The sequence below is a fragment of the Grosmannia clavigera genome, assembly GCF_000143105.1.
Source record: "Grosmannia clavigera kw1407 unplaced genomic scaffold GCSC_132, whole genome shotgun sequence".
NCBI lineage: Eukaryota > Fungi > Ascomycota > Sordariomycetes > Ophiostomatales > Ophiostomataceae > Leptographium > Leptographium clavigerum.
In genome coordinates, this window is record NW_014040810.1 from 687,753 (window position 1) to 699,964 (window position 12,212).

Consider the following 12,212-nt stretch of genomic DNA (forward strand, 5'->3'; position numbering starts at 1 on the left):
ACGATACGTGCAACTGGTCCGGACGAATATCCCACAAGGATTACCGTACGGGTCTTACACTGGTGATCACGCAGAACGTGCGTGACAGACTAGTGGTGCACGGAGTAGAAGCCACACTATGCGCCGATGCTTTTAAACCACTCGAAGTGCTTCATATGAGTGCAGTAGCCATATTTAGAGCATGCTGCAGCGTACATGGTGACGTCACATCACGTGATGTCCCTAACAACATAATACACACACGAAGGCTCTGCCAAAATGACACGTTGTTACAGTATCTCGTCTAAACTATTCTGGTCATGCACACATCCTATCCGTACGAGCCAACGGCCCGATGCGCTTGAGCAAAGATATCTGGTGTCTCGTTATCTGTCTAACTATGCTGTTTTGCTGCTGGCCGGGTACTAATAAAGGCGCAGGAGGCAGAAAATCCTAAACTAACACAATGGATATGGAATAAAAGGACAAAAAGAACCGAAAAGACAGAAAGGATAGGAAAATGGTAAAATAAGTATGGTAAATATAAATACTGAAGTGAAGAGGACAAAGGAAAGCAGAGATGAAGAGACCGGATGCGATGTCATGCGTAAAAAGGAAAACAAAAAGGCAAGACCAGAACTTCGTCTCTCTTACTTCTCCTTAAAAAAGTCGCGCACGCTCACGGAACTGGGTCCGAGCGAGCGCCAGCCCTTGGCCGTCTCCTCGCTCGACAAGGAGATCCACGACTCGGGTGTCAGACGCGAGACGGGCCGGGATCGGGTGCCACCGTTCTGCGACCTCATGAAGCTCGAACGCACCGACGCCGGAGTGCCGGCCGTGGCGGTGCGCGCAATGTTGGACGGACTGGTCTGCTTGCCGATCCACAGCATCTGCTCGTGCTCACGCAGGTACCGGTCGGACGAAAAGTTCTTGAGCACGTTCTGGCGGCCCAGCATGCCGAGAGCACGGCGCTGGTCCTGCTTGGCGTACATCCGGTCAGAGATCTGCTGCACCTGCTCGGCCGTCGGGAGGGGGTAGCCCAGCACCGGGACTTCGACGCCCGGCTCGTCCTCGCCGTACGAGGCCCATGGACCCAGCAGGGCCATGACGCTGATCTGCGCGCGGGCCAGCGACTCGGAGTCGTTGGGTGGCACCACCTCACTGAACCGGTCACCCGTTGTCCGGTCTGTCACCACGCAGTAGGACGCACCCACGTCCGTACAGACGACCGGCACGCCCGTCAGCGCGGCCTCGCCCATGGCCAGCGGCAGGCCCTCGGAGATGGACGAGTTCAGGAACAGCCAGGCGTCCTGCAGCACCAGCGACGGATTGCCCAGGCCCTTGAGGACGCACACGTCTTGCAGATTCTTGGACGCGATCAGCTCTTGGCATTCGGTCGCAATGGCGGCCGCACGCTCCATGTCGCCGTACACGTGCACCTTGTAGTCCTTGAAGCCCCAGCGGTTGACGATAATGTCTGTCGCCATGATCGCGTTCTTGATGTCCTTGGCGTACTGGAGATGCGACAGCATCACCACCGTCGGGGTCTCTGTCCGGATTGTCTTGATCGGCTCAAACTTCTCCATGTTGCAGATGCCGTTGACGACTGGGTCGATCTTGCGCGCAAACGTGTTGCGGTGCTCCAGCGCACCCTCGGCCGTGCCCAGCTCCACCTCCCAACCCGGGTTGAAGTAGTCGCAGCACGGCAGGACGACGTCGGCGTGGTGCTCCAGCAGCACGCAGCTCAGGTGTGTCAGCGAGATGAGCGAGCTGTTGACAAACGGCGAGTCGAACGACACGGCCGAGCTCATAAAGCTGGTGAACTCGCGGAAGCTGATGCAGTGATCCCAGATGTGCAGCGAGCAGTTGCGCTTGACCTTGCACACGATACCGTACGTCGCGCCCGTGAAGTGATGCGACGCCTGGAACACGTCCGGAATCTGTTCTGGCACCGGCAGCGAGAAGATGAACAGGTAGCGACACCACAGGTTCAGTGCCTCGTCCAGCTGCTTGATGCTCGGCCTCTCAAAGTCCCACCACTGCGAGATGCTCAGCGTGTTCGGCATCTCCGTTAGCCAGAGCTCCCGCCACCGCTGCTTGACCACTGGGTGGTACCACACGTCGTTCCAGTTGCGCGACCGCTCAAAGTACGCATTCAGCGCCACCAGCGCCGCCGTCGCCTCCTCAATGTGCTGCCGGTTCAGGTCGATCGCCCGAGAGCACGTGACCAGGCTTGTCAAGATCGGCAGGAAGTTGTCCACAATGTCGGCCGCCCGCGTGTTGAAAGAGCGCTGCACCACCGACGAGTCCAGACAGGTCTCGATGATGCCGTGCGTCGGGTTGAGGAAGTCGAGGCCCCAGAGTGGCAGAATCGTCAGCGACTGCACGTTGCGCTCAATCTGGAAACGCGGCACGCCAAAGTCGTTTGCCGACTCGGCCACCACGTGCCACTTGATCGTCCGCAGATCGTTGACCATGTCGCGACGACAAGCCGACACACCGCCGGGATCGTTCGGCCACGTCGACGTGTCCATTGCCAGCACATGCAGCTCATGCTCGCTGCCCCAGAGCTGCGAGTCGGCCTTGCGCGTGTTGATCCGGGCATCACCGGCCTGACCGAATGCATAGAAGTCGCTCAGCTTAAAGGCCAGGTTCGTCCACGCGCTCGTCTGTGGGTCAATGTCGACCCGCGCCATGATCGTGTCCACCTGTGCGTCCACGTAGGCCGTGGCCGCGTCGAGCCGGCCAAAGTCGCGCAGCCGCCAGTACCGCCGCATGATCCGGTCCGATCGCAGCAGCTTCTCGTCCAGCCACCGCACGCTGATCGCATCCACGTCCCGGCTGTTCTTCCAGACCTTCCACAGCTGTGTGCGGGCTACCGATGTCGGGATCTGGTACCGCTTCACGTTGAACCGGAAGAAGCGCGCGATCGGGTTCGACTTGATCGACGAGAACGACAGCAGCGGGTTTTCGCTCAGGAAGCTGCAGCTGTCCGGCTTGTCAAACACGTGGAACCAATCCTCCTTGATCATCAGCGGCGTCTCCACCGGCTTGCCGTTCAGCATCACCGCCACCTCGGGGTGGAACTTGTGCTCGTAGTCCCAGGACGCGTGGTACACCTGCTCGCCCTGGATGAAGGTGGCCTCCGTCACGGTCGAGAATGGAATCCACTCCTCCAGCCGCTTGTTCGGGTTGCGTGGCGGCATGCTCCAGAGAACCTTGATCGTGATGTGCGGAAACGTGTACTCGGCCCACAGCAGCTCGTCTTCGTGCTTGGCGCTCTTGCGGTACCACAGCTTCCACGTCACCCTGTTCACGCCGCGCATCTCCGAGCCGGTAGTAATGTAGCCGCGACGGTCGTAGTTCACAATCTCGCCTTCCTTCTTGCCCTCGACACAGGTCCGCTGCATCGGCAGCCGCGAAGACGACTGCTCGTACTCGTAGCGGAACGAGTCCACCACCTTGCCCTTGGCATACAGCTGCCGCTGCTGTAGAACCAGCTTGTCCGTGTACGTGTTGATGGCCTTGAGGTCCTTGGTGCTTTGCGGCTCCTCGTTGTGCAGGCCGCTGTACTGCGACAGCCGCAGCACGCTGGCCCCGTCTTCCTCAGATGAGGTCCAGAACCAGGTCGACGGGCCGCTGAAGTTCTCCGTCACAATCCGGTTCTTCTCCAAAACTGTTGTCATGCCGCTGATAAGCCGCTTGATCTTGTCGATATGGTCGCGCCCATGGAAGAGGACAAACGGAATGATGAGCGCCTGGAGCATTTTGCAGTACACCCAGATGCCGTTAAGGAAGAACGTCACGGGGCCACGGATAAATGCGGGCAGGCCCTGCGTAACGTAGTTCAGCTCGCGCTGGTACTCGGGGTCGGCCGTGAGAGACAGGATCAGGAACTTGAAGCTCAGGTTAAACTTCTGCACCAGAGACGTGGTCATGGGCAGGATGGCATTGAGGCGCTCAGCCGCTACCGCCGCCGTCGAAGCAGAGAAGACAAGACCCTCGTGCTCGTTGTCGCTTCCACCGCAGTCTGTCCGCTCAAGCTCGGCAGCACATGCGACAAGGGCCTTGGTCATGGCCGCACCGACACGGCAGCGAGCCAGGTGCTCGTCGACAGCGACAGGAGCACTCGAACCAATCCGCTCCTGGAGCCAGATGGTGTCGGCCTCGGTCAGCTCGACCTGGGCGCCCACCGAGCGCTTCGTCAGGAAGCTGCGCACCGATTTCGGAAGGCCGTCCCACTCCCGCTCGCAGTCGACGCCGAGAAGAGCATATGTCAGCTGGACCTGGTCGGCGGCACGTATCACACGAAGCCGCTCGGTCGAGGACGCCTTGAGCTGCAGCTTCATTCCCTCGGGCACGCTGATCTCGGCATCGCTAAAGTGGTTGACTGCCAGCAAGCTGGCCAGCGTGGCGTCGCGGTGCGAAAGGCCCATGATGTGCTCGGCGGCCGTCTGGACGATGGCCTCGGCGATGGCGCCCCACTGCTCGTGCACGTTGAGCGTCTGCTCGTTGAAGACGTCAGTGCCGGTGACAACAAAGAGGTGGATAACCTTGTCGCTAGTGCGACGGGCCAGATGCAGCGTCTTCGCCTCCGAAAGCGGCAACTGGCTGCCAGAGATCAGCTCAACCATAATGCGGCCATTCTTCCAGCTCTGTGAGGCCAGGTGCATCAGCTCGTAGGCTGACGGGAAGGCCGCGTTGAGGGCGGTCGGCAGTCGGGCGCTGTCCTGTGGCACGAGCAGCTCCAGGACGCGCTGGCCAGGGTGCTGGGATGATTCCAGCGGGAAGCGCTCCTTGACGTCCTCGAACATCTTTCCAATCGTCGACTGGGACAGCTCCGGAATCGGCTCGATCGTGCAGAGGGTGTAGACCGGCACGTTCTCGCCGTCGCCGCTGAACTTGATGGCAGCATAGGACTTGGCCTTGGAGCCGAAAATGCTGTCAATGGTTGGCATGCCAATGTCGGCCGTCCAGAAGGAGGCGATGCAGGAGGCCCATGTAGCACTGCCCAGGCAGATGACGCCACTGTAGCCGAAGCCGGGAGATGCCAGGCGAACTGCCAGACCGACGGGCAGACCGACGAAGAAACCGCAGATGAGAGCATTGGCACCGTTCGTTCCGCAGAAGATCTTGTTGTACTGGAACCAAAGCAGGCCGGAGTAGGCAAGGATGTAGCTCAGGAACATGATGCAGTTGCCGGAGTCGTCATCGTAAGCCCAGATGAGAGCGGAGAAGATGGCAGTGCCCCACAGGTGGAAGAAGAAGAACTTGACGAGCGAGCGCCAGTACAGCCGATGGCGGGCCTTGATATCATTCTTGGTGATCTCGCTGAGGCTCTCCAGCGACGTGATTGGCTGCTTCGACTTCTCGTTCGCTGCGATCCACATCGGCTGCGAGACAATGTCGAGGGCCACGGCACCAAAGAGATAATAGCAGAGACCGAAGCCAATACCGAAGCGGTAGAGCGTGCTGCTGGCGGCCGACAGACCGACCAGGTGGCTGCGTGTCATCAGGGCGATCCACTTGTCCAGAAGCGCGATGACAAAGTACATGAAGCCCGAGAGGATGTCCTTGCCGGTCGAGCGCCAGTGCAGGAAGGCGCTGTGCATTTTCAGACCCTTCTGCATGTTCGTGATGTTCTCCAGGCCAGCCTTGAGGGTCAAGTTCCAGGTCGTGCTGTAGGGCATTGGCATACGCGAGCGCTTGTACTTGGAGTACCACTGCATCAGGTACATGGTCGCGCCATAGCCCTCGGCCAGCTTCTTGACCAGCGGGTCGGCCGACGAGCGGACAAAGAACCAGCGCTTGGTCTCCTTGACGACGGCCTTGTGAATCGCGTCACGGGCCAGCGGCATCACATCGTTGTCGCGCATATTTTCCAGGTCGACCGTGGTCGAACCCTTGCTGTTGCCACGGAACCAGGCCACGACCTCGGAGTCTGTCACCGGCGGGATATGCAGATACCACGAGCTCCACTCGGCCAGGGTCTTGCGGGCGCCATAGAGGAGCGACAGGCAGAAAACGGTCAGGACAGGGATATAGACGGCAATGTCGTGGCGTGTGAAAATGCTGACGACGGGCGAGATGAACAGGATCGGGATGCAGGTGATGATGGTCGTCCGGCCGGACAAAAACTCGGATCCAGGCTGCTGGTAGATGGAGAGCGCGTTCAAGGCCAGCATGTAGGTCGAGAGCATGACGAAATAGAACAGGAAGACGAGCGCGTTCGAGATGCCGTGGACGAAGATGACGACAATGAAGCCGATAATGGCCGTGACCGAAGTTACGGCGATACCGGCAACGAAGCGAGTCATGATGAAGTAGTTCATGGCCGGGAAGGCATTCGAGAAGAAATAGTAGCTGCCGCCAGAGCAGATCCAGGCACCAAACGAACCGCTCATCAGTAGGGACAGCATCAGGGCCGTCGTGGCCATGGTCTTCTGCTCGGAGCTCATGTACGTTGTCAGGTACAGACCTCGGCCGATTGTCGTCAACAACATGACGTCAACCAGGGCCGGAAGGGCGAAGATGCCGAAGAAGGTGATACGGTAGTAGAATGGGATCTTGGTCTTGCCGTCTTCGGGGTCGAAGTCGACCTGCATGGCAAAGTAGGCCGTCGGCAGCTCGGTAAATCCCTCCTCGCGCAAGGGCGGCTGGAACTCGGTGTAGTACGCACGGTAGCGATCCGAGAGAATGCGGCCAATGCTGCGCGGCGTGGTGTCAAAGAAGGAGTCACAGCGTGAGCCCAGGCCAAAGTTCTCGGCGAAGCAGCCAGCCTGATCGGCCGAGTGGTTCGGGTACACGTTGCGGTCCAGCACCTCGAGGTAGACCTCGTCCAGAGCCATCCTGCGGAAGGCCGAGAAAACAGCCAGCAAGAAGATGTCGGCGCCAGCGTCGAGATATTCACTCAGCACAATCTTCTGTATGCCCTCGCCGAGCTGGGCGAGCACCTCGGATTCGATGCCCATCAGGACGTCATAGAGTCGATCGTACACGTCGTGGAACAGCTTGTTGGCCTCGTACGCATCGGGAATATCGCAGCCCTTGTCAGCCAACCAGGCCAGCCGAGCAGCGATCATCTCCTCAGCCGTGACGTGGCCACTGAGGTAACCGGTCGAGCAGAGAACACGCAGCTGCGTCAACGAGGGCGCATCCACCAGCTGTGCCTCCAGACAAGGACGAATCAGTGCTAGCAGGGCCGAGCTTTCGCGCGACAACGCCAAACGCTTCATGAACAGCAGTGCCTCCTGGGGCGACAACGTCTCGAGGTCCTGGACCAGCCGTGGCGCCAGCTTCCATGGCATCTTCAGCTGGCCATTGCGGTCTGCCATGAGCTGCTCCACCATGAAGCATTCCGTGCGCGTGATCTGCCGGCTGGAGAGGTACGTGTGGAGGATCGCGCCAGCGCGGTCTGTTGCCTTGTTGGAGAGATACAGAATGAGGCACTGGTCTGCCCGCTCGTAGTCGTACATGCCGTAATAGACCGCGCCGCTCTCGACGTGGAAGCCAGACTGTAGACCGGAGAAAACCTTGAGGCGCGGGTTTGGCGAATCGGCCGCATCGCTGGTGCTAGCCTCTGAAAGCAGATCCAGCAAGTCCTTGACGGCGTCCGATGCGGCAGGGCTGAGCTCTTTGGCACCGCGAAGCACCTCGATCGTTGTGCGGGCCTTGTACAGCTCTTCGCCCGTGATGACAGCGAGCAGGCTGAGGTCCTGCAGGTTTTGCTGCGAGCGACGAATGGCGGCAAAGTCTTGGAACGAGGTCTCGTGTCCGAGCTGGAAGCAGCCTAAGCCGGTGAAGTCATCGCCCTTGCAGGAGACACCGAGCGGGTTGACGACAGGCGCATGTTCGCCGCCGCTGGCCATTCCAGGCGGTGCGAGCAGAGCGAGCGACTTGGACGTGCTGCTGCGCGTCATAGTAGTCGTCGGGTTAATCTGGAGCTGTTGAGAGGCCTGTGCAGGAGCTGGCTGCAGATGGAGGCGGGAAGCGATGTTGGGAAGAAAGGAAGAGATCGAATCATAGACGGCAGCGTTGTCAGCCTGCTGCGAGAGCATTTGATCGTTCCCGCGCCAGACGTTGTGGGCGCTCATGTTCTTGTCGTTCTTCAGCCACATGAGGGCACCGAGCGGCTTGGTAGGGATGGCATCGGTTGCAGCGAACTCAGCGTCGGTCAGCGAGCGCTTGTGGCCAATCCAGTTGACAGCGCAGTAGTAGAGGCACCAGTTGAACGTGCGAGTGATGACGGCGTGGTGCAGCTCCATGCCATCATCCACCACTTCCCACATCACGAGGGCGGGGTTGTGAGAAACTCGCTGGGCAGCCATGGCACGCATGACGGCACGCATCGCCGTCATCTGAAAGTAGTTTTGGCGGTCGCCGTCAGGGCGCATGGTACCATTGCGATACACGAGGCCCTTCAACAGGTGCAGGTTGATCATGGGAGCGTAGTCCTCGTCGAGGTAGTCCGGGTACGAAAGCTCCAGCCAGAGGTCGAAGCCGAGATCCTTCAGGTAGCGGGCCAGGTCATTGACAATGGCAGGGTGCAGGTGGCTCGCAAAGCCGGCCAGGAGCACGCCCGTGAAGCTGGCCCCCTGCACAGCCGCGTGCTGCACGTGCGTCTCGATGGCAGAGGTGAAGACGGTCAGACAGGCCAGGCCGTCGTCACCGTCCGCGGCCGTCTCGCCGCCGCTGTGCAGCGCCATCAGGGCGTCCAGGTCGAGGCGGGCCAGAACGTGGGCCGATGTCGGCTGGCAGCTCGCCAGGGCCGGCACCACGCCCATCTGCGTGGGATCAACCACAAGAATGTCCCATTGGGAGAGGAGGCGCTGCTGGGCGGCCGTCGGCGGCTGGGCGAAGCTGCCGAGAAAGGCGCCAAACGACTTGACCTCTGTATCATCATCACGTTTCTCCCTGCGCGTCACGCTCGACCGTCGCTTGGTCGAGCGGCGCAGGTTTTCAATGTAGCGAGCGACTGGGCGAGAAATAGAGTACTTGGGGCGTCGTCGCTGTTCTTCCCGTTAGCTCTCCCTCGACTCGCGATTTGACGGAGATAAAAAATCCGCCGTAGCGCTGTTGGTGGTTGGTGACGTACCTGCAAGTAACGCAGCATGAATCGACTGCCCTGGTAAAGAGCGAATGAAAGTGCAAAAACAATGCTGGCGAGAAGAACAGCGGCGATAATCTTCAGGACGTCAGTTTTGGCATTCCAATGGGTCCTGCCCCTTGTGCAGTTCTGACGTGCTTGACGGGTAGCTCCTGCCACATTCCAGTGGCATTGTAGTGTGCGTGCTTACCTGGCCCCATACCGTCCTTGTCATCACGTGCCAGCCAACGGCTGACATGCCAAGGTACGTAGGTCCCATCTTGCCTACTTGGACCTCGTCTTTTGTACGTTACCGAGAACAGAACACAAACTGAGCAAGAACAGGTGGGTATTTCGAGGAATGGTCCTAGTTCACTTTCTTATATATTGTTGCCCTCGATTCTCCAGGAGCGGCCAACGGCTGACATAGACCAGCCAATCCGCCGATAGCACCAAAAATCCTACTATCCCCCCAAGAACAGGGCAAAAAAAGGCAACATAACGGCGCCCCTGTTTGGGCCCCTTTTTACCGAGCTTGAAAATGGGGCGTGCTGGTCGGCGGCTGGCCGTGGCCGTATCAAGCGGCATCCTCTCTGCAGCTGAAGCGCCACTCTACTTTAGCGCAATAAAAAACTCGACAGCTAGAGAGGGTTGGTACTTCGTACTGGGTCGCCCTAGGACGTATTGCCGAACTAGCCAGGGCCGCATAGACCCATGTCCGTTTTGGTCGTATGGACCCTCCATGCACGAGAACTGCACATACGAGTCCATACTCCGTAATATCTCGTACAGAGTATGTGCTGAGATGGAGCACTATCGTATCGACGACGCCACCGATGAAAAAAAATTTAAACGAAATAAGCAAAAGATTAACGGCTGGTGCGAAGCTGAAACTCCACTTGTATCCGAAAGAGGAATTATCTTGCAGATACGAGATTGATGTGACAGCTGGCACCGCCATCGTCTCGCGTTCTCTCGCATCCGCCGCCATCCTCAAGCTCTAGATCGCACAGGCACCACCGCACCGTTTCGTCTGATGGCAAGGCATCCCAGCTGTGTGCCCAGACCACCCCACCTACTTTTGGTATAGCCCAGCTCGACAACAGTTCTTCCATCTTAAGTTTCTCCCCCCCCCCACCCCACTTTGCTTTTGCAACAACACTTTCAGCCCTCCTGCAGCACGGCGTCTCTTTTGCACCTCCTCTGCACCGCCTCTCCTTTGCAATAGTCCCGTGAACCTGTCCGGACGGTGTGGTCCCGTGAACCTGTCCTGTTCCGGCCAGTCCTGATCGCCTTCTTGACTTGTGCTCTTCTGGTCCTGTGGTCCAGTGGTCCTGTGTTCTATCAGCCTCACACTCTGTGTCCTCCTGTATCTATCTTCTCCTGCCCTCATCATGAATCTCGAGAAACACTTGCCACAAAAGTGGCGTCACTCCAAATGGCTCTGGATCCTTTTGGCCATCATTGCCATTATCATCATCATTGTCATCGTCGTCCCTCTGGCCGTCCTCCTTCCGCGGAACAATCGCCACCACAAGCACCTCAGCACATCCGTCCTGCTGCCGCTCTACATCTACCCGACCAACTCGTCGACGTGGTCTCCTCTATATGAAGCGTGAGTATTCGGTCAAAGACTCCTTTCTCTGCCCTATTGCCCTATGCTATAAACACGCCGCTCATACTCCCCCTCCCTTCCCCACAGCTTGACTAATAATCCCGTTCTCAACTTCACCATCGTCATTAACCCCAAGAGCGGTCCCGGCTCTGGAAACATTCCCGATGACAACTATGTGGCCGGCGTGAAGCGTCTCAACTCGTTTGCCAACGTCCGCACCGTCGGCTACGTCCGCACCGGCTATGCCAGCCGCAACATCTCAGACGTCGTCGACGAGGTCAACATCTACTCCGGTTGGTATACCAACAACAGCGACATCGCCATGCACGGCATCTTCTTCGACGAGGCGCCGCACCAGTACACCGCCGACGCGGTTGACTTCATGGTCACGGCCGACGCCGCGGTCAAAAACGCCACCGGCCTGCGGGGCTCCAAGACGGTAATACTTGTCGCTTCGTCTAGCTCCTCTCTTGCTGATCACCTTCCTGTATAGATCATCCACAACCCTGGCACTGTTCCCGATGCGGAATTCAATGTTACCAGCCCTGACATTACTGTCATTTTCGAGGACGACTTCAGCGCTTGGAGCGTGAAAGAAACCACGGTCAAAGCCTTGTATGAGACATATTCCACTCGGTCGGCGTACAGCATCATGGTCAATAGTTTACCCGTTATGGGTAACAACACGCTCAGCGGTCTTCTAAGCACTCTCTCCCGGTTTGCTGAGCATTTATTCGTCACCGACCTAACGGCCGACTACTACGAGGCCTTCTCGGATGACTGGCTCCAATTCACCGAACAGATGCCTCTTGGCACCAACTAGGTCAGGCCAACTATGGTCTTCTTTATTTAATATGTCGTTACATGTTTTCGCGCACTCTGTTGAGAAACGAGCCAGAGAACGGATTATAAGCTACGATACTAGTATTATAATGGATTGAGTCTCGCCATGTGGCAGGCTTACTATGCGATAACGGACAAAGCCAATAGCCGTGCTTCCGTTTCACGTTAGTAGCGGCGGCAATCGCCGAATTAGTAGGATCAATATTCAGTTTTGGCGCAAGCGTAGCATACGCTTCTCCATACGTGTGGCGTATTACTGCATACAGTTAGTACGGCACGTAGTCGCTAGTCAGGGACTGGTAGTGGCTGGTATCTTACTATGTAGTATTCGCTTCAGCGCATGGCGAAACAGGGGCTACCGTTTTTCCCACAGCAGTTTACGTCGTACTACGTCGTACGTCGTACGGTATTCCCTGAAATGGTCAGCGCGCTGCCGGAGATTAGATTCGGCGTACATACATAGAACCGGGTAAGATACATACGACAGGGTCCCTACACTCGTATCGTTTTCTCTGCTATTTGTCTCCACCGACGTACTTCAGCCGCACTCTCGCCGGTTCAGTGCTGTTTGCGACCGGTCATCCGAAATATCGTTCATAGCAAGCCCAAGTCTGGATGGAGTATACCGCCATGCAAATACTCGTCATGCGAGCACATTAATCACCGAGAAGATGTGCTATTTGATTGGAA

The 12,212-nt window shown here is 58.0% G+C and overlaps 2 protein-coding genes across 2 annotated transcripts; one reads left to right on the forward strand and one right to left on the reverse strand.

The window, feature by feature from the left end:
• Positions 1-629: 629 nt before the first annotated feature.
• CMQ_5143 (glycosyl group 1 family protein) lies at positions 630-9,091 on the reverse strand (the record flags this gene model as incomplete). The annotated part of the gene is made up of 2 exons (XM_014318888.1): positions 630-8,987; positions 9,074-9,091. 2 exons carry the CDS (start codon positions 9,089-9,091, stop codon positions 630-632), a joined length of 8,376 nt encoding a protein of 2,791 aa, XP_014174363.1.
• A 1,367-nt stretch (positions 9,092-10,458) lies between these two features.
• Positions 10,459-11,502, forward strand: CMQ_5176 (spherulin 4-like cell surface; the record flags this gene model as incomplete). The annotated part of the gene is made up of 3 exons (XM_014318921.1): positions 10,459-10,679; positions 10,767-11,118; positions 11,173-11,502. 3 exons carry the CDS (start codon positions 10,459-10,461, stop codon positions 11,500-11,502), a joined length of 903 nt encoding a protein of 300 aa, XP_014174396.1.
• Positions 11,503-12,212: the final 710 nt, after the last annotated feature.